Here is a 21,390-nt window from a genome sequence, read left to right on the forward strand (position 1 = left end):
TACAATCTTCTCATCCATATAAAGTTTTGGACTATTCTGCTAAAAAGAACCAATAAATTTTCGCAAAATAAAAGCACTTGGTTATAAGACTAGGTACGAGTATGTTTTTTAGAAGGTGGAAGAGATACCCATAGAACAGAGTTCTTTGTGGGTAATCTCAGATACAGTTTTGTTAATGTCAGTTTGTTTTAATGGAGTGTTTATAACCTTTTGCTGTATTGATTTTTACAGCAGTGTTTAAGAAGGACTAGCATTTTCTGTCATTAAAAGTATATGAAATAATTTTCACAAAATTAACAACATTATAAATGCACTATGTAAATATCTCCTTACCTGAACTGTTGCTTTTGGGAACCATGCAAATGGAATAAATAACATTTCTTTGAAGTTTAGACCAGATTTAAATACAGCTAGGAATGATACGACCAATCTAACTACCATACCAATGGAAAGAGTTGCCATTCCCAAACCTGAAGAAAATTAAACAAATTAAAATATGGTTGGAGAACAAAAAATATATAATTAATTGTGTTATAAACTTAATTTGTGCTGTTAATGTTTCTTGGCATTTACAAAGGTTTCTCATATAAAGATTTAAGCTATACTAGGAAATATAAATCATGCACTAAATAATTTGCTTATCTAAGATGTTTAAGATTTTTACTGAACTAAAATAGCTTTGTTCACAAAATAGCTTTGTTCATACATTTTACATTTAATTCTTAAAATTTGAGAAAGTTTCAAATATATTTCACCATACGGCCAATTTGGTCCCAAATCTTCTTTTTCTTTGTTTTCTATAAAGGATTTCTTATCATTTTCATAAGGAATATATTTTAAAGGTTGTACCAAACACATTGACTCAAATCAATTTGGTTCATTCAATTTTCATTCAATTTTAACAAAATATTCACTTTTAGCCTTTGACAAAAATATAAAATTTGAAAAACAAATTCAAACTGCACACTTTATTGGAAAAATTTCATTGGATATGTAGCAGTTTGACAAACACTTATGATTGAAAAGTTTAATATTTCCGTAACAATAGATCGTGAGTTTTCTCCCTGTAGTGTGATGTGCCACCTTAACACAATTGTTTTGGCTGTATATTCATATCATTAACCTTTAATTTCTTTTCACTTACCTACTGTCTGTCCGTCTATTTTTGATATTTGTACTTCAGCACCGATTAGTCCAAATAAAATGGGCTGGAACAACATCCACAATATGGCAACAATGTCTTTGATTGGGTCCTGAAATGTTGAAAAAATAATTGCCAAATCATACTACCTGAAGCAAAATCAATATTAGACTTTTGGCGTGCAAAGTCTGAAATGACACCATTGAAAAATAAGTAAAATTTAAGTGCTCATAAGCGCTGAAGGGTATTGATATAAATTCACTTTACTGTGGAAACTAAAAATTAAACATTGCATTGAATTGTGAAATGGAAGCCAATACTATGAAACAATTGTGTACAAAGGAAGATAACTCCAAATTTAAATATGACTTTAACAATAACATTGATATTTTTCTATCATATACTACTACTAGATTTACAAACAATGCACAATTTATGTAATTTTCTTAAACAGTGCAGTTATATCATTACACATTATTTTGCAGCATGAATATTGGAGTAAATATTTCAATGATATATTTCTTGAATGTTCATGGATAGGATATAGAGAATGCTGTGCTAAATTCACTATTTTTAAAGTGGGGATAATTAAAGTGTGGATGGTAGCCTCCTGTTTAGCAATGATTTTAATAAACTCAATCAGGCGTTTTTCACATAAAAAAATATTGTGACCCTATTTTCTTTTATTTTTTTTTTTAAAGTTTTTCAATATTATTCTTTTAGTGAAAGTAAATCTCATTCAAATCTTTGAAATTTTTACATCACATTATTTGCTTTAATAATTTTGGTTTTGAACTTGACTTGCTTCTATACTAATATGTCCCCAGAATATTATACATTGTAGCTTCAATGTTATATTGCAGGATAAAAACAACAGGACAAACACAGAAGGGTTTCATTTGAAAGATATTTTTGATTTTGAAATTTAAGTGACCAAAAAAAGTATAACTTAAGATGACTACACAACTAATTTAAGTATATGCATGCATGTATACGTCAAGATTCAATACACAGAATTTTATTTGTCCTCAACAAACCTGATCATTATCTTTTTTCTCTTTCCTCCATCTGAAAGCAGCAACAAATGCTATAGTTAGAACACCTAGAGGTCCTGCTCCAGACAGTTCTATTGCAGCACTACCAAATGTTGCCAATAATCCAGCCCCTAGTAATGTCATACCTCGGTAGAAAATGAAATTATCCTGCAAAATAATGTATACAATGTTGTTTAAAATATGGATGAATATGTTCTAAGGGACATACTGGTAACTAACAAATATGAAAACAAATACTAGTTGAATCTATATTTATATTTTCAAGTTTATTTAATGTCCAAGATTGAAATTGATACAAGAAAAATGAGTATCTAAAACCAAACTTATATGGCATGGGTTTTGCTCATTGTTGAAGGCCATACAAAGCCCAAAAGTTTTTTTCACTCCCGGTTACCTGGTCTTTGATAGTTGTCTCAAAGGCAATCAAACCACATCTCCATAATTTTATATTAGTGACAAATTGTTTTCTATAACATTAATCCAATGAAAGTCTTTCTTTTTCTTGGTGCCAATTTTCATACATTGCAGATATATCATTAAATTTGTGTGTACTTTAACTAATATATTAGTTGGCAATTGGACCATGGAAGTATTACCGTGTTATATTGACAGGAAAAACAACAATAACACTTCAAAGGTTTTTTCTTCGTTACCAACTCTCTTACTTGTTAGTTGGTTTAAGATATGGATTTGTAATTGGTTCTTAGCATGTGATCAATGAAAGCTTTGTTATTACTATGATATTGCTTTCATGCATGGACAAAGCAATGAAGTTTGTGCTTGAATACAAGAAAGATATTATTTTCTTCCTACAATTTATGAAGAGATATGTTCTGACTGTAATCCTACCCCTTTAGCTGGAATGTACCAGAGAACTATTCCACCAATCACTCCATATGCCACACCTAGAAGTGCTTCTGCTGGTCCTTTTATTATAGACACAGCAATATCACCTACAAAAAAATAAAATGTTAGAATGTTAATCAATGGAGGAAAATAAGCTTCTAAAAATAACATAAAACATCTTTCCTTTTCTCTCTCTCACTTTTGATGTGTATTTGTTTTCTCTTGAGCCTGGATTGATTGATTATATGTTGGTGTTTAAAAACACTTTCAGCACACTATATTATGGCACTCAGTTTTTCTTGGTGGGGGAAACCAGAGCATAGCCAGAGCATAGAGGCAACTAAAAGATAAAACTGTGATGTTAAAATAACCATTTATTCACCAATGCAGTTATTCACTGTGAACAGAACGCTAATTGACAGATAGATATTTTTATTTTAAAGTACAACTTGGTACGTACTTAGAAAGGATTCCACTTGTACGTTGTATGTACATACACTACAGTTCAAACAAAAAGAGACCAGATATTCTGGCACATAAACATTACATATGAGTTTTTAATTATACATTAAAATTCTTTAAGCACCACAATAAAAAAAAAATCCCCCTTTTTTTCTAATTTCACTTTAGCTTTAAGGATTAATGACAATATTAAAAGACAGCACAGTACTAATTACCAAACTGTGGTTTGTAAGCAGATAAGTTATACAATATCTACTTCACATTGAAAGGGTTAATTTAAGGATTACTGAATTAATATTTCCTAATGCAGAATAATTACTGATCCAAAGAAAATCAACATAAAGCTGTCAAATATTATTTAAATAGCAGATTAAAGCATACACAATCATCCAATATTACTTCTACTTAGTCTTAAAAATTAATCATTACATGTATTATAAATTCTTAAGTTGGATATTACATGTTTAAATAAAATAGTCTTACAAAATGCCTTACTAGACTATTATGAAAACGAAAACTATTCTTTTGAATCAGGACATATGGTTATAAATATGTAGGGTTCAAAACTTCATACAGAATAATATCAAAGTTAAAATTATTAACTAATATAATGGATTTATTAATTAAAAATTTTGATATGATATAATAAACTCTCAAGACTGGATATTACATGTTAATATTGTAATCTTATAAAATGCTTTAATAAACTTTAATGCAAACGATAACTTTTCTTTTGAATCAGAACATATGGTTATAAATATGTAGGGTTCATACAGAATAATATCAAAGTTAAAATTCTACTAATATTATGGATTTATTAATTAATAATTTGATGTTGCATTGTAAATTGATAGTATGCTCACTACACTAAAATTAATATTTACTATGAAGGCTGTGATTATATCATATTTTATGACACAGCTAAAAAGCGCTTTTAGTTTTTTGCTTATTTACCATTAATTTAACATTAAATGATTAATGTTGAGAGAGGAATAATTACATTGATTTTTCTCAGCAGGAGAGATTTAAAAGGAAAGGTTTATTTTTACTGTTTCTCACCAATATTAAAAGCAAACAATTTTATCGTAGAGTTCATAATGGATAATCCTTAGTAATTTCAGACATTAATGGAAATTTTGAAGAATATGGCCTTAAAAATTACAGATAAACTATGCATTATAATCAATTAATTAATTGTTGTGCATTTTTGGGGCTAAGGTGAACGCTGAGGAACCAGATAGGTGTTCACAGAATTGTATGCCTAGAGATGTGAGGACTGCACTGTGCACATCCAAAAAGCCTATTTCTGAATAATTTTTTTTTTGGTTTGATCCAATCTAAATTGAACTCACAATAGATCTTTATAAGTCTTTGTATAGACCCCTCATACTAACCAAATTGCCAGGAATGAAGGGGGTCCTATTAAATGTCCTTTTCCAAGTCAATGATATAGAAAACAAACAACAAAACATAATCAAGAACACTGGACACCCCAATCTGCAGACAGGACCCACTCAACCTTGTTTTTCATAAATGACCATTACAGTATAGAGAGGGGGTAGGAGGGGTCCTGACCCCGAAATCCCGGGCTTAAAAGCACCAGATCCCGAAATCCTGGGCTTAAAAAAACGAAATCCTGAGGTCCCGAAATTCGAAAAAAAATTCCCGGATCCTGAAAGGGTCATTCACGAAATCCGGAGCTTAAAAACACCCGATCCTGGAGTCCCGATTAAGGTCCTATCCCCCCTCGGTATAGCATATTTTTGTTTATATCAAAACAACAATGATAGACATATGTCTTTATATAGGTTTATGCCTTCCATTATTTTGTGGTTAAAATTATCTTTATATTTCTTTTATTTTAAAAAGAACTTCACAAATTCTTCTTTCAAAAACAAATTATGGATCATTAATTTTGTAACTGACTTGTACAAATAATAGTTCTATGTGTGTGACTTATTTCTTTGTAGATAAATAATTCTGTGTTGACAAATGACCATTAATTGTCAACTATCTTGGAAGAATATTCAAATAATTAGTGAAAATTCACCCCCCTGGATTTAAACATCTTATTTCAATTTATTGCTTGAGGTGGGTCTTTTGAGAACTCATGCAATAGAGTATTTAAAATTTCATTAAATTTTCTTATGAATATAAGTGGTCTATTGATTCGAAATAAAAATCATTGATTTCAAAAAGTGGTGCACAGTAAATATCAAAAGGAATGCATAAGGTCTCTTTTAAAAATCAATGCAAGTCATATTATATTGAATATCTTATAGGTCACTCTCTAAACTTCTATCAATTTCATAAAAATGCAAATCTTAGTTTCATGTTCTTTGTGAATCGATTCTTCTGGCAGCCTTCACCTAAAAGCTTTACTATTGTTCCATAGCTTTGACTTTATTGTCTGTAGTACAATTAAACCTGTCAAGTCATTCCACAGACCCTTCATGGCTAGGAAGCATTGCAAAAATTTCCCAAAACATAATCATGTCTATTAAAAGTGCCCTGTTTTAACCATATTAATTGTTATATGAATAGTGTAGTGTTTGGTAAGAATTGACATTAGTTTTAGTAAGGCCCAGTCAGTTATTTATCTTATTTTGAGAATATTTTCCGAAATATTCAACTTTAAAAACATTTTGCAGTACATGTATTTAAACATTAGTCTTATTGACAGTACTTTTCAGAGGAAAAGTTTATTTTCTAATAAAAGTTGACAGGGTAAAGGAAAAAATACATTTGAGTTAAACTGTAATGTGTTGTATGAAGAGTGGTTAACCGTTATCTTGAAACAGAATACTGATACAGTGAATTTAATATATTATTATTTGTAAATACTAATTTTCAAAGATTCCTTCATAATGGGTGAACCAGAAATTCAAGTACTTAACAGGAGATGTAGGATATTTACCAATGAAGCACCAACCAAACTACACAAATAGCCAAACAGACATATAGAGGTCAATATATGGTCCTAACAATAGACAGGTGCCAATTTTATGTATATAAAGAGCTCTATTTTATCCCAAAGGAGTAGGTCCGGTAAGGACCGATTTTGGCCTCAAATTTCAAGTTCATCTGACGAAAGATTTTGACCACTTTTTAAAACCTTAAGTGTCTATTTTATTTGAATTAATTAGTTTATGTGAAAGATTTTAACAAATTAAGTCATTAAAAACGATCCGATTCAAGCTCAAATATGAAAAATCTACCTAATATGCCGAAAAATGTCACTTTTCAGATGGTTTTTGGTAAAAAGGAAAGTGGCCGCATCCGTGTTCATCCTCAACCTTTATATATGTTATGTATTATCATAAAATACAACTTACATTTCAATATTAAGGATGAACACGAATGCGGCACTTTCGTTTTACACAAAATCCGTCTAAAATTTAACTAAAATGCTAGAATTATGAGGATTTCAGTAATTTAGCATGACTTAATGGTGCTAGTACCGGATATATGTGCATTGTATGGTCAAAAACAGCTCATATTTATGTAGCAGAAGCATTCTACTGTCCAATAAATAACTAAAGGTTTACATTTTAACAATTTTGTAAAACTGCTATATTTTGGGGCCAAGAAGGGGTCTTACTGAACCTACTCCTTTAAAAACAATAAATTATGTCCACCATTGGAAATGGGTATGGCTATGCTATAATTTTTATACCATGTCAAAATGACTAAAAAAGAGCACTCATACCCAATACATCACATGGTTCATTATCGAATTCTCTTCATTTTCAATTAGTTATTTTCACCTGATAACTTCAAGTTCATTAAATATGCTTACAACCCATGCATGTTTCTCATGACTTTATTATATAACAACCTTGATTCCTAATATAATCTCTTCAAGTATTTTTTTACAAAACTTTATTTTAATGTGCATTTCTTTAAATGTCTTCATTCGATTAGAATATTGCTGAATAAGCATTCAATTCCTTTTTTATGTTATCATGCATACTAAGATTTAATACTAAGCTTCTAAGCTGAAATCATTCGATGTGTCATATCAAAATCGAATTATTGAAAGAGTAGAAAAAGCTGTAATTATTTAATCAATCTAACCTAAAAGTTAGCAATTACAAATCTGAGACTTTTAAAAGTCTGTCAGTTTCAAATAAAAGTAAAATGTAGTGCAAGTTATAATTCACAAGAGGAATACAAAAGACCAAGATTGATCTTTAAAAGCTACATGTATAGAAATCCATTTCACAGTCGTATTTAATTCCAATCTACCTGTGAATCTATTCATTTATATAACCTTTATATTTGATCTACCTTCTGAGTAACACAAAGGCAAGATTATTTATATTTACTTATATGGATTACAACTGTAGCCCAAAGTTTCCTCGCATAGTGGGGGTTATTCTATTCATCAAAGTTTTGTAAGATAAATCTGACAATCATCTCAACTCTGTACTTTATTCTTATATCTATAAATAGAATCGGTGGGAGTTTTTAACTGAAATAATGCAACCTATCCTCTTACAAAATCTCACCGATGTTATACGTTGTTTGTAAACAAAGTTCAGAATTTTATGCCTTATATATATTAAATAAGTCATTGTTTGGACCTTGGCATCATTTCAAGTCAATCTACGAATAAAAACAGAAAAGATATCTTCATACAGCAGTCAATATTGTTACAAAGTTTTAATCAAATTACAACCTAAATTTATATAAAATCTGAAAATTTAATATAATTTTTATTACACCAAAATACTAATAAAAGAAAGAACAATGTGTCTGAGGACACAGTGAATGCCCTTGCTCATGCTTACTTATAATATGAGAAAATATGAAAAAGACAGAAGGACTGATGGAAAGACAGCAAACAGAAGGACCAACGGTTATGGGTAACACTTAATGCTCCCTTTGCCTAGCAGCAGCAGCATAAAAAGAAATACAGTTTGCCGTTTTTTCATTATAGATTTTCCTTCAAAAAAGAATTCACACCATATAAAAATCTCATTTTTAAATTTTCAGCAAAAAATATCTGTACAAATTATTTTGGTTTGATGTGATATTCAAATCAATATTTTTGAAGACCTAACTCATGACAAAATATGAAGCTGTAATGCAATGAAGGAAAGCGTTAAAAGAATATTTTTATATTAGCCGATTTAGTACATTGAACAGTTGCTTCCGGTGGTATCTTCTTACATTCTTAACTTTGAATAGTTTTTTTTATTTTTCTGTATTATCGTCATTTTTATAACAGGTATCATACTAAGAGGTGAAAGTTTTTTCTGACCAGATTTTTAAGTATGTTCCTTAATGTTCCATCTATCATGTAAAAAAATAAAAGGTCTGGCAAAAATACTACTTTTTGATTGGTTTGTAACTTAAAAGATGATATAAGATAAGATGTATTTGATGTTTTTAAAAAGCATCTTATAAACGCTGGCAAGGGAAGGTCATATATCTACAGAATCTACAAATTAATAAAATATCTGATTGCATTAATTTCCAGTGGCGGATCCAGAAATTTTCATAAGTGGGGGCCCACTGACTGCCTAAGAGGGGGCCTGCTTCAGTCATACTTCAGTGATTCTCTATATAATCAACCAATTTTTTCCCCAAAACAAGGGGGGGGGGCCTGACCCCCTGAAAAACCCTCTAAATCTGCCTCTGATTTCTTCATCTTTAATAGAAACATTTAATTTAGTTATATATTTCCATAAAAATACAGATCAAAAAATCTGAGAGATAAATCAGATATACTTTTGAACAGACAGATCAATGAAAAGCTAGGGTTCAAGAGATTATGCGGATTGAAAAAAAATCTTTTTAAAGGCTTATATTAACAGGTTGTTATATGTAATGTATCTGTTTTCATTCTGTAGTTAGTCACCACTTCAGTTTTATCATGTATATCTCTAATATAGTCATTTTATAAAATTTACTGTTTGCAAAAGTATGAATTATTCTAAATAACAAGGATGTTCTCATCCCAGGCAGAAAACCCTAGCCTTAATGGGCACCACTTTTTGGAACTTTTGGTCCTCAGTGCTCTTTAACTTTGTACTTGTTTTGGCTTTTGAACTTTTTTAATCTGAGAGTCACTGGTAAGTCTTGTGTGGACAAAACTTACGTCTAGCATATTCTCCCATTTATTTGTAGTGTAGTCCTGTCATGTAATGTTGTCATTTTAATGTTATATTTAACATTGCCATAAAAGCGGGAGGTTTGGCATGCCACAAAACCCGGTTCAACCCACCATTTTTTCTTAAAATGTCCTGTACCGAGTCAAGAAAATGGCCATTGTTATATTATAGTTCGTTTCTGTGTGTGTTACATTTTAATGTTGTGTTTCTGTTCTTCTCTTATATTTGATGCGTTTCCCTCAGTTTTAGTTTGTAACCCCAGATTTGTTTTCTTCTCAATCAATTTATGAGTTTCAAACAGCTGTATACTACTGTTGCCTTTATTTATTTGTAATAGAATCTTGAAGTTTTGTTAATAGCTTCTCTTTAATATAAACAGAAAATAATCATTGCTTTATTTAAAGTTCCACACAAGAGATACAGTAAAATTCATTAATTCATGTCCACACACAGATGATGCAAGTCTATTTTTGTTCTTATTAATTACCTTAAATATCACAAAATGCTATTGTTAAAATGGACCATTCATATTTCATTGTCATACAGTTTTAAAGAGAATGTCAAAATATCACAGATTATATTGAATTATCATCATGACATAGCAGAAATTAAACCTCCAACTTTTTGGTCCATTATTTCAACTATTAAATTGTCATAAAAATTATTGATAATTTTAAATCAATAATGATGAAGGTCAAGTAATATCAAAAATAAATTCAGTGAAACTAATGATGCTTAAATCAAATTCATCAAAATCCTCTTAGTACATTATTATATCATACTCTTTTTTTACAGAATGGAAATGAACAACAAAGTTACAGGACACACATGGTAACTTGATTGCAGACAAGTAACACATGTAGAATTATCAAATTCTTCACACATTATTTCTAAAATTTTAATTACAGATTGTAAAATCTGGAATGAGAAAGGATAAACTACTGGTATAAAAGAGCAGAGTTTCAATTTCCCTTAGGCTGCACATTTTTTTATCTATCTTTTTTTTGTTCTTTAAAACTTTTTATAAATATCCCAGAGAAATGAAGGCTTGAGAGCAAATACAAAGCAATTTCCATTGTAAGTTATATTTCCAAGGGACATAACTCTTTAACAAATATTTGATTGGCACTAATTTGACAGAGACATTGCTTTTAGAAACCCTTTATGTAAATTTGATAAAAATATGTCAGAAATTGCATACATGATAGCACTTACAATGACATTTCCATAAATTAATATTCCAAGGGACATTAACTCTTTTAAAAATAGTTGATCAGCACTGATATTTGAAGTGGTTCGAGATATTGCTGATAGAACATAAGTTTTATAAAATCTGTGAAGAATTGTACACTTGAGCATCCTAAAATTAAGACTTATTTAGAAAGTTTGAGTGATTGTGGTCAAAATATGTCAAATAAATAAAATGTCAGATGAAAAAATGAAATTTTGATTATTTATGATTTCCTTGTGAAATTGAAATGATAGCTTAAACTTTTTGATTACAGTTCCATAAGACAAGAGACATCTTTAGTACCACTGATGTCTCTGAAATGACACTTTTGTAATTGAATTGTCTGGTAATCAGCTATCTAATGGTATACAATTAAAAGTAATTGTTTAAAGGTAGTAAATTTGGTTCTACTGGAAATTAACAGACTTTTTTAAATACATAATGTAGCTAATATTCTCAAATAATAATAGATAATAGAACAGCATTCAACAGAGTGCAAAAAAGAACTATTTTCCTTTAAAAAATTAGATGAAAAGTGTCAGAAAAATTATACGAAACTATAATTACAGAAGTATCTTTTTGGAATATACTCGATAGTTGTTGTTTTTTTGGCATGGAGCATGATGGTGTTTTTCTCTGACTGTAAAAAATCCATTGGATGTGTACTGTTTGACATTTTGGTCTTGTATACAAATTAAGATTTTTCTACCAGAGTTTGTTGGCTTTGAACTAGCTTTTAGCAGTAACTGAGTACTCTAAGAACGGTTCTTTGATTTTTAGCCTTTTTGTTAATTGTATTTTATGGGACTTTGTTTCGATATGATGAGCAAAAATGTTTTACCCTGCCACATTCTGTATGTGCCTGTCCCAAGTCAAGAGCCTGTAATCAAGTGTTCCTGTACAACAATATTTGCATTTTATTAATAGTTTTGTACATAAATCAGGACCTTAGTTTCCTTTTTTTTTTAAATTGGGCTACATTTGTCAAGTCAGGCCTTTTATTACTTGCTTTGCATTATGGAATTGCTCATAGTGGAAGGCCATACAATGGACAATAGTTTCTTTTTTCTACATCATTTGGTCTGGTGGGAAGTTGTCACATTGGCAATCATTAACAGCAACTTTTTTTTATAAGAGAACTACGAAGTTCAATTTTTTTATGTATACAGGAGAAATTTGCTTACAGTTACAGTCAAGAACAAGGAAACTAACAAGTTCAAATTGTTAATGAGAAGCTTTTGTTATTTGTTAATGACAATGTGTCTATAATATCAGGGAAAACAATCCACCCATTAACACAGTTCAAACATTTCTTTTCAAAAATATTTTTCTTTTGTTTTGTATTCCATTTTATGACTGTGCTTGATATTGGAATATTTAACAGAACATATCCAACCAAGCCTAATGTGTAGACCTATCAAGTGTCAGTGAACCCATTTTCTTACAAAGAATCAATAAAATTGAGTTTTAATCATATTGATAAATATTGATAGCGTATATCAAAAGTTTTGTGACCTTTATGTTATTGAAAATTATGAAACATATCTAGCTATATAACAATTTAAGTAAATGTCACATGGGTTATGTTCATCCATTACATGATTAGACCAAAAACCATCAAAGAACCGCCTTAGATCCTATCAAATAATCATCTACTTTAGGTCTTTAATAAGAGTTGATACCATCAATATATCTGACGCAATATGGATCAGCAATAACATGTATACAAACCCTATTACAAAATATTTAAAACCTTTTGAAGACAGTTTTAATTAATGAATGAGTACCTACTGAAGACAATGTTTATATGTGACGTCAGTATATGCTAGATCAGCATTATGTTTTGAATACACTCTTGTCTCTTATTTATCCAAGGTCGTTTTAGTGACCTAGGAGAAATGATGGAACCTATTTTTACATAGAAATCCTTTATACATTTTTTTCAAGTAGAAAAATATTTTAAAAAGAAACACACAAAATGTGGTTAACCCTGAATCTTCTTTTCATCAACTTCGTAGAAAATAAAATTTTACTGCTAAGTTTTTACTTTCGCCCCAAATGACTTCATCTTTGCCTACAGCATGAACAGTCAGCAAATTAATAACAATGTAACTCTTGAACAAGCATACAAATGATGCTAAATAATGATAAGATAAACTACAGTCAGAAGAGTCATTATCATAGGCGGATCCAGGGGGGCCCGGGCCCCCCTTTCGTTGGAAAAATTTGGTTGCTTATATAGGGAATCATTGAAGCATAACTGGAGCTTTTCCCTTAGGAAAAGTTCTGGATCTGCCACTGATTATAGAAAGTAAAACATAGGGATATGTCGAATGCCAAGAAGGTACAACAGAAGTATCAATTTGAAACCAGCAGCAGGGAAACTGCTTCAAATTCGTTTTTGTACATTGACTATATTCAAAGCTAAGCTGTTTCACAACCATAACTATACATTCTAAACCACTGTACTATTAACTACCTCACCTATATGAAATACCATTCAAATGTTTCCTTTAAAATCATTTCATAATAAACTTAATGGTTTCAAAAAACAAAACAAAACTGCCTCACAGCCATCATATAACATTTGAAACAAAACCTTCTCATTGACATAATGCAGAGAGCATTTAGTACCTACCTGTAGAAAACGCCATACCAAGTACAACACCAAAACCAGTGATGGCTAACACATCGTCTATACTGGCTGCTGCTATCACTAATGTAGGAATTCCTTTATTTATACCATAACCTCTGTCTGACAGGTTCAAGAGACTTGGTACTACAACTGCAGGGGATACCGCAGATAAAACAAACCTTCAAAAATAAAACACAGAATTATTGTAATTGGTTTTTTTTTGTGTCAGCTGCAGGTGAAATGGTATTAAAAGTGCAGAGTTATAATAAAGCAACTACATAGTAATAAAAATATCAAAATGATTTTAAAATGTCATATCTAGAACAAATAAACAAAGCAATCTCGACAGATGTTGATGGGTGTTTGTGTATTTTGAATACCATTATCTCCTTTTATTCATAAAAAATAGAAGTAGCATTTTGTACACTGCAGCTAGAACATTTACAAAAAAGATAAAATTTCCATTTTGTCCATAACTTCATCGGAGTTGAATCGACAATTAGTTGGACTGTTTCTAGAACAAGCCTCAAATAAATACATGTGTACATGTAAATGTGACCTATATTTCGAGCTTGAATTATTTTGATTTTTGATTACATAACTTTTTCTGAATTGAAGGTTATATAAAATAGAGAATGAAAATGGGGAATGTGACAAAGAGACAACAACCAAACCAAAGAGCAGAAAACAGTCGAAGGCCAACAATGGGTCTTTGATACAGCATGATTGTTTAGGCGACCTACAAATCTGAATTTTAGAAACAATTTTGTATACGGTGACCTATAGTTGTTAATGTCTGTGTCATTTTGGTCTTTTGTGGATAGTTGTCTCATTGGCAATCATACCACATCTTCTTTTTGTATATTGTATAAACATATATAGCTAAACAAATAACTGCTGCAGCCCTTTAAAGAAAGACAATTACACTTCATTCTTTTATTGCATATATGTATAACAACATAATTACCAGATCTCCCCATAGTATAATAAACCAAATGACAGTAAAGGATGTTTAATGCAATGATTTATTGTTTATTTTGTCTGTCATTGTTGACTATCAAGTGATTCTCTGCATTGGTATGATTGTAAATTTCTCAATTCTTTAAAAGAATATGCCACACAAAAATGAATAAACAAATTTATTTAGTTCAGTTTATTTTACAATTACAAAAAAGATTTATATACAACCTCAGATATCATATACCATCTAATAAATAATACTATCCATGATCTAAATATGTAATAAATTGAACAAACTCTGCAGGGGAAATATAGGTAAAAATCTCGTACTCAGGTGTGGGACCAATTCATGCAATTATTTCATCTCCATCTTCAAACGTGTCTATTATAAAACATGATTTGTGACACACAATAGAATTAGTGTTTAAATTACCCATTATTTAAAAGTACTTAGACATGTTATCACAAATTAATCCACAATGTAAAGAAGAAAAGGTTAAACCTTCTGATGAGTCAAGAAATAAGCAACGCAACAATAAGTACTTTTTTTATTAGGTAACCCATTTCTCGTTTCAATATATACATTTAATTCTTTCCAATACTAGTTATTTAAAAATATTTATGGTGTGTGAACTTTAATAACGCTATCCTAAAATAATAGAACAATGTAAGGTTCACACCCAAAAGTCTACCGCCAATTTATTCATAATGTTTTTATTATAGATATATTATTTTCATCATGAATTACAAATTCTTTGATGTGAGTTTAAAGAAATTAAGACTGACCTTTGATAAAGCTCTAATACATTATTTGTAAAATCATGCTAAGTATAATAACCTAATAACATGCAAGGAAAATTGATAGATCTTACAAATGACTGCAGTCAGTTATTTACAAATATCAAATATAATATATCTGACCAAAAATCACTTGAAAGTTGTTTTTTGTGAGTGCTTTTGTACTTACAACAAGCAAGCAGTTTCTGATGAAAAAATGCCAAATTAGACAAAATATTCATAAAATAGAAAAAAAATCGACATAAAAATTCACCAAATGTATTTGATTTCAATTATCTTGTAAAGGATCGAGAAGATATTGTATGATAAAAGTTTTTCGATGTAGAAATTTGTAGGTCATTTAAGCAAGAAAAAACTGAAAGTTTATTGTAGTCATCTAAAATGGTTTAGCTTAAGACTTATTTCACCTACAAGTCAAATCTTTTCCATTTTCCTGCATTTTCAGTTTTGCAGTTGTTCAGTCTTAACTCTGAAAATCTTGATTGAAAATGCATCCAAAACCTCATTAATCCAGGGGTGGATCCAACAATTTTTAAAAGGGGGGATCTTAACCCAGGATAAAGTGGGGGTACTAACTAAATGTCCCCATTCAAATACATTGATCGTCAAAAAAGAGGGGGGTCTGCCACTGTTAATCATACATGCATGAGGTCTTTATTCATAGAAGATTTTGCCAAATTTGAGATTGAACTTTTTAAAATACACCTAAATTCTTTCACCTTCATACAACTTTTATTTCTGACTTTACCACATGCAGTTAAGTTATGGTACAATTTATCTTAAGAAATCACCCCTGCTTGAGAATTAATATGTAAACTTGATCATCAAGATCCGCTCATCCTGTTGTGTCGTTTTGTTCAAAACATTTGATTAAATTCTATAAAGGATTCTCCGAGTGCTTACTATTTTGTACCTATACCAATGTATACTATTACTACAAATATTGACCTACTTAAGGATATTTAACAAAAGTAAATAAATACAACATTGTAAATAAGCTATAACGTGGATAATTGTAAACAACATTATTCGTGAATTCACCACATGATCTTGTTGACTTATATGGCACTAACAACTGTTAAAGTACCTAAATCCATTAAATAGTCACCCATATATTTATATAATGTAAATTTTAGTGGTAAGTAGGAATTGTATAAATCTGGTTCAGGTTAATGGACTTTTAGATTCATAATTCCAAAACAATAATACTCATCAATGGTTTTGTTATCCCCTACATGTATGTACCGGTAGTATTAAAAATGTTTATAAACACCAATGTTTGGACTAAGACAGATACTTTAGAGAAAAAAATGATTTTTGCCTTAAAAACATTGAGGACGTACCTGGGTTGAAAACAATAATCTTGCTCTGTTTTTTGCTTTTAGTAAAAAAAATTGTAACAAAATTATTTAGCATTAAATGTTTAAAAAAGGTCGTATTTTTTTTTATGCCCTTTTACTTTTGGATATCCATAAAAATGTTCAACTTGACTATGACAGAATCAACGACTATTTTTCTCGAGGAAATCAGAGGAAGATGCTTCTGGTGAATCCTATGGCTTTAACGGGAGATTTGTACAGAAGTCATCACTAGAAAACTCTACATGAATGATTTTGTAGATTCCTTTTTTATTGATAATTGAATAAAGTAAAAGATCAATTATATCAGAATGCACAAATTTGCAATGCATTCTTAATATGTTAGTTGTGACTTCTATTTCTGTGACTGACTTAGCTAAAAAGAAATTTTCCATTTCCATTTTTTACTGACAAATCCCACATCAAATATATTGGTACATAGCTTTGGATCCATCCAATCATTTTATAGTACACAATTAATGGGGAGAATACGGCTTCAAAAATTCCAACCCTTAAACTTTAATTATAACATTTACATGCCCCACGTCAGGAACCATCGTTAAATTAGTGCATTTTACACAAATTTTATGTTTTTAGCCCCAAAAAGGTCCAAACAAATTCAATTTCACACCCCTACTTTCAAAAATCCTGGATCTGCCCCTCTGTGGAATGAGGTGTAAGGTACTTGTATGGAGTGTGACAACATCTATCTGTTTAGTGTGAGTTGACAGATATTTATACGGAGTGAATTGACCGACACATGTATCTGTATGGTGTGAGTTGACATATATATGTACTGATAGAGTTGACAGATATCTGTATGGAGTGACTGACAGATATCTATTTGGAGTGAGTTGACAAACATCTGTATGGAGTGAGCTGACAGATATATGTATGGAGTGAGTTGACAGATATATGTATGGAGTGACTTGACAGATATATGTATGGAGTGAGTTGACAGGTATATGTATGGAGTGACTTGACAGATATATGTATGGAGTGAGTTGACAGGTATATGTATGGACTATGAAGTGACTGACAGAAATATGTATGGAGTGAGTTGACAGATATATGTATGGAGTGACTTGACAGATATATGTATGGAGTGAGTTGACAGATATATGTATGGAGTGACTTGACAGGTATATGTATGGAGTGAGTTGACAGGTATATGTATGGACTATGAAGTGACTGACAGAAATATGTATGGAGTGAGTTGACAGATATATGTATGGAGTGACTTGACAGATATCTGTATGGAGTGAGTTGACACATACATTTATCTGTATGGAGTGAGTTGACACATACATTTATCTGTATGGAGTGAGTTGACAGGTATCTGTATGGAGTGAATTGAAATTTTTCTGTATGGAGATCTGGGGATATTATTTTCAGAAATTTCAGTAGGGAAGGAAGCAGATTTATTTAGGATGATAATTTATGTTTATGAAACAACAAAAATCATAGCGTTTCCATTTGCTTAGAATAATTAAGCAGAATTAATCTTGGATCCATGAAAGTTGCTTTTCAGATAAATAACAGTGTAGTCTTACCCAAGCATGAATGCCCACTCCCAAGGTAATCCAAGAAGGAAATGTGATGCTATAGCTTCTGCGATACATTCTACCAGGCAAGGAGAACAGGCAAGTCTTACAACGGTGAAAGACAATTTCCTTAATGCTACAGGGTCTAGTCCAAGTCCTGCTCGTATCAGAATAACTGTCAATGCAATTTGTCTGTAAAGAAAAAAACATATCTTGTCAAACAAATCTATTGGTACATGTATCAAAATTTACAAAAAAATTGTGTGCAAAGAAAGTGTCAATTTTATTTTGATGTCTATCATACTAAAAAAAAACAAGAATGGCAAGATAACTGTACAATGTACGTATGTAGTATCTCTAAGCTACACACAAAGCTGAGGAATAGACAATCATTGTTTAAGCATTCTATGATATATTCAATATCAAAAATGACACTAGTTTTTTTCAAATCTAAACATTTAATGAAACCTGCAGGCAAAGTGGGTAAAAGTACTTAATCTTACAAGAAAACTTGACAATCAAACACATCCCTTCATAAATTAAAGAACCTACAAATAATTATGAAAACATGAATGATCCTAATTTTGCACAACTGTTGAATAAGGCAAGTTGTGTTTTTTTTTTGTCTGAAAAAGAAATAATTGCTGCTGTATCCAGCATAAAGGAATACTTTTTATTCACTTTGGGCAACATTTGTAGCTGACAACACAACAAAATTCATGTAAAATTTATTTAAACAGAATTTTTGTCAGAACTAAAGTCCAAATTCAAATGAAACTTTGATACATACCTTAAAGCACCTGACCAGTTGGGATCTAAATGATTGCCCACTACATCAATCACTGGAACATTTCTGAGTAAAGCACCAACCAATAACATACCTAAAATTGTTAAATCATAAATGACATTTATCACAAACTACCAACATTAGTTAAGATAATAGTTGTTATAGTTCTTGCTTTTTAAATTAAAATTTTTTTTTATTATTATTACATGTATTAAAACTACTGAAGAAAAAAAAGTTTTTATTAATTAAAAGTTCTTAAAACAATAAATGGTGAATCTACATGTATCCTTCTTGTAAACATTTGATCAAAACACTAACCTAATAATGGAGGTAATTTGATGAATGATATCAAATAGCCACCAAGAACTGAGCCAAAAAATAACACATAGAGTGAGAAGAAATTTCCTCCGGGTAAGGCATAGTCCTTAAATAATGCTAATAGTACGCCAAATGTTATGCCACAGAGAAACAGGAACTGAAAATATCTAGCAATCACTCCATGTGGTGGACACATAAATGTAAACTTAAATCTATCCCAACAGTTTGGATTCTCTGGTAAAGGGTGATACTTTGTTCTGCATGGCATGCATAAGTTGTGACAAAATGTCCTACATCCATGACATTTCCTCGCGCTCTCTTGCTCTGTCTCTTCATTATCCTCTTCCAAAATAACGCCATTCATATTATCTGTTGTGTCGGTTTCTTTAAGCATTAAAGCTTCTTTGTAGTCCTCAGAATTTTCTGAAACAGGAAAAGATTATATGAATATAAGGAGATGTTTTAAAATACATCAATGAATCAGCAACCCAACAAATAAGCAACAAATTCAGGAAAATCTTAAAGACAACTCCATACTTGTTTGTTACTGTTCATCCGTGCAAGGTAGAGTAAAGTACAAAGTTATTCCAACATTAAGAAAAGATATACTGGTCATTTTAGTTAGGACAGGACAAGAAAACGTACCTTACTAGATTATTTCGATATGAATTACTGGTTCATTTAGATTAAATGAGTTATCTACCAAATTTCTGGTTCAATAATAGGCAGGATGTAAAACTATCACAAGAAAATATAATTCACAATTGCTTATAACTTTAACAATCTTATGCAATCAGCAATTCAGAGATTATTCTTGTCTTTTTTGTTTACTTATCAATATGTTTTGTTTGTTTCATTTTTGCTTAGGTCATCAATATCATAGGGGAACGCATGACACTGCTTTCATGTTAGGACGTCAACAGTTCAAGTATGTTAAAAGTCTATGGAAAAGTATCCAAGATACCAAGGGTTTGGGGTGTCAGATTAAAATCCTAAAGCACTGTTTTTACCATCATGGAATGTTCTTTTTAACTTCAGAATTATAGATCTAACAAAATTTTTGAACTGCTATAAGGGTGTGCCATACAGAAAAGATTTCACATTGATTTTTCTTTAAAACGTTTTACACAGTCAATTCTGATATGCTGTATCAAAATGTGCAAAGAATACCATCATTTGTTTTTGAAGACATTTCAGTTTGAAACATATATATGTTTATCTTAGACCATGTAAACAGATTTCCCCAAATTTAATGCCATATAACAGATTGTGCATGATTAAACACATGTTTGATTTATATTTCTAATACTTTCAAATTCACATATACACCAATCTCGAGTTTTTTTTTTATTAAAGAAGTACACCAGATGACCATGTAGTCTGAATGAACAAAGCGATGTGATAGAAAAATCAGTTTTGACTGTGACTAATTACATATATCTAAGCTATGCGACAGGAAATTTATGGGAAAAGGGCGCACATTCAAATTCGTCTATTCTCTTTGATAAGATTAGTTAGATATATTTTATTGTTTATTTTTGCAACCTTGTGAACAACCGAATAAGTTTGAATAGATTAATTTCTACTTTTCAGCCTTTTGCCTCTGTATGTATATTCATGTTAAACTGGGATAACTATAATCACAGCATTTAGAGTGGGGTGCTCATTTTCGCCGGGGACACAATTTCGCCGTTTAAGGATTTTGAGGTGTAAAAACTTCAAAGGATGGCTGAAATGGAAGAAATGTACCCGTAAATTATATTTTTATAACAAATATAATATTTTTTTAAACTGAGACAAAATTGCGGTTCCTACCGAAAATGACCGAAAAACGGACAACGATTTTCGGACGATTTCAAAGAAGTATTTCTAAGTAAATATTTGACTGAATGCCCTAATTTTGAATTCTTTATACCTTTGAAATGTCTGCTATTCATCTATAATGCAATTGATTTGATAAAAATTGTTAAAAGCTGCGGTTATTTGGTTTTAAATAGATGTGTAAAAACGGCGAATATGTGTCCCCCATTGACACTACATCCGGAAATTTCAAACACCCTTTCAACTTACTTTTCAGATGATTTTCTTAAACAAACCGGTTTTCAAGCTTAAGTATATTTTGCATTTGAAGTTATC

The 21,390-nt window shown here is 30.6% G+C and overlaps 1 protein-coding gene across 2 annotated transcripts in view; it reads right to left on the reverse strand.

Moving 5' to 3' along the window:
• LOC139487933 (sodium/hydrogen exchanger 9B2-like) overlaps window positions 1–21,390 on the reverse strand; it is a 38,093-nt gene that overhangs the window by 953 nt on the left and 15,750 nt on the right. For both annotated transcript variants that reach the window (XM_071273172.1, XM_071273173.1), the window contains exons 2-9: window positions 19,255–19,677; window positions 18,940–19,030; window positions 18,159–18,341; window positions 13,493–13,668; window positions 3,046–3,149; window positions 2,179–2,343; window positions 1,145–1,253; window positions 334–470 (exon numbers count right to left, since the gene is read on the reverse strand). In XM_071273172.1, coding sequence (XP_071129273.1) covers window positions 334–470; window positions 1,145–1,253; window positions 2,179–2,343; window positions 3,046–3,149; window positions 13,493–13,668; window positions 18,159–18,341; window positions 18,940–19,030; window positions 19,255–19,677 — 1,388 coding nt within the window. The remainder of the gene's footprint in view (window positions 1–333; window positions 471–1,144; window positions 1,254–2,178; window positions 2,344–3,045; window positions 3,150–13,492; window positions 13,669–18,158; window positions 18,342–18,939; window positions 19,031–19,254; window positions 19,678–21,390) is intronic.

This window comes from Mytilus edulis, chromosome 9, assembly GCF_963676685.1.
Source record: "Mytilus edulis chromosome 9, xbMytEdul2.2, whole genome shotgun sequence".
NCBI classification, from domain to species: Eukaryota; Metazoa; Mollusca; class Bivalvia; order Mytilida; family Mytilidae; genus Mytilus; species Mytilus edulis.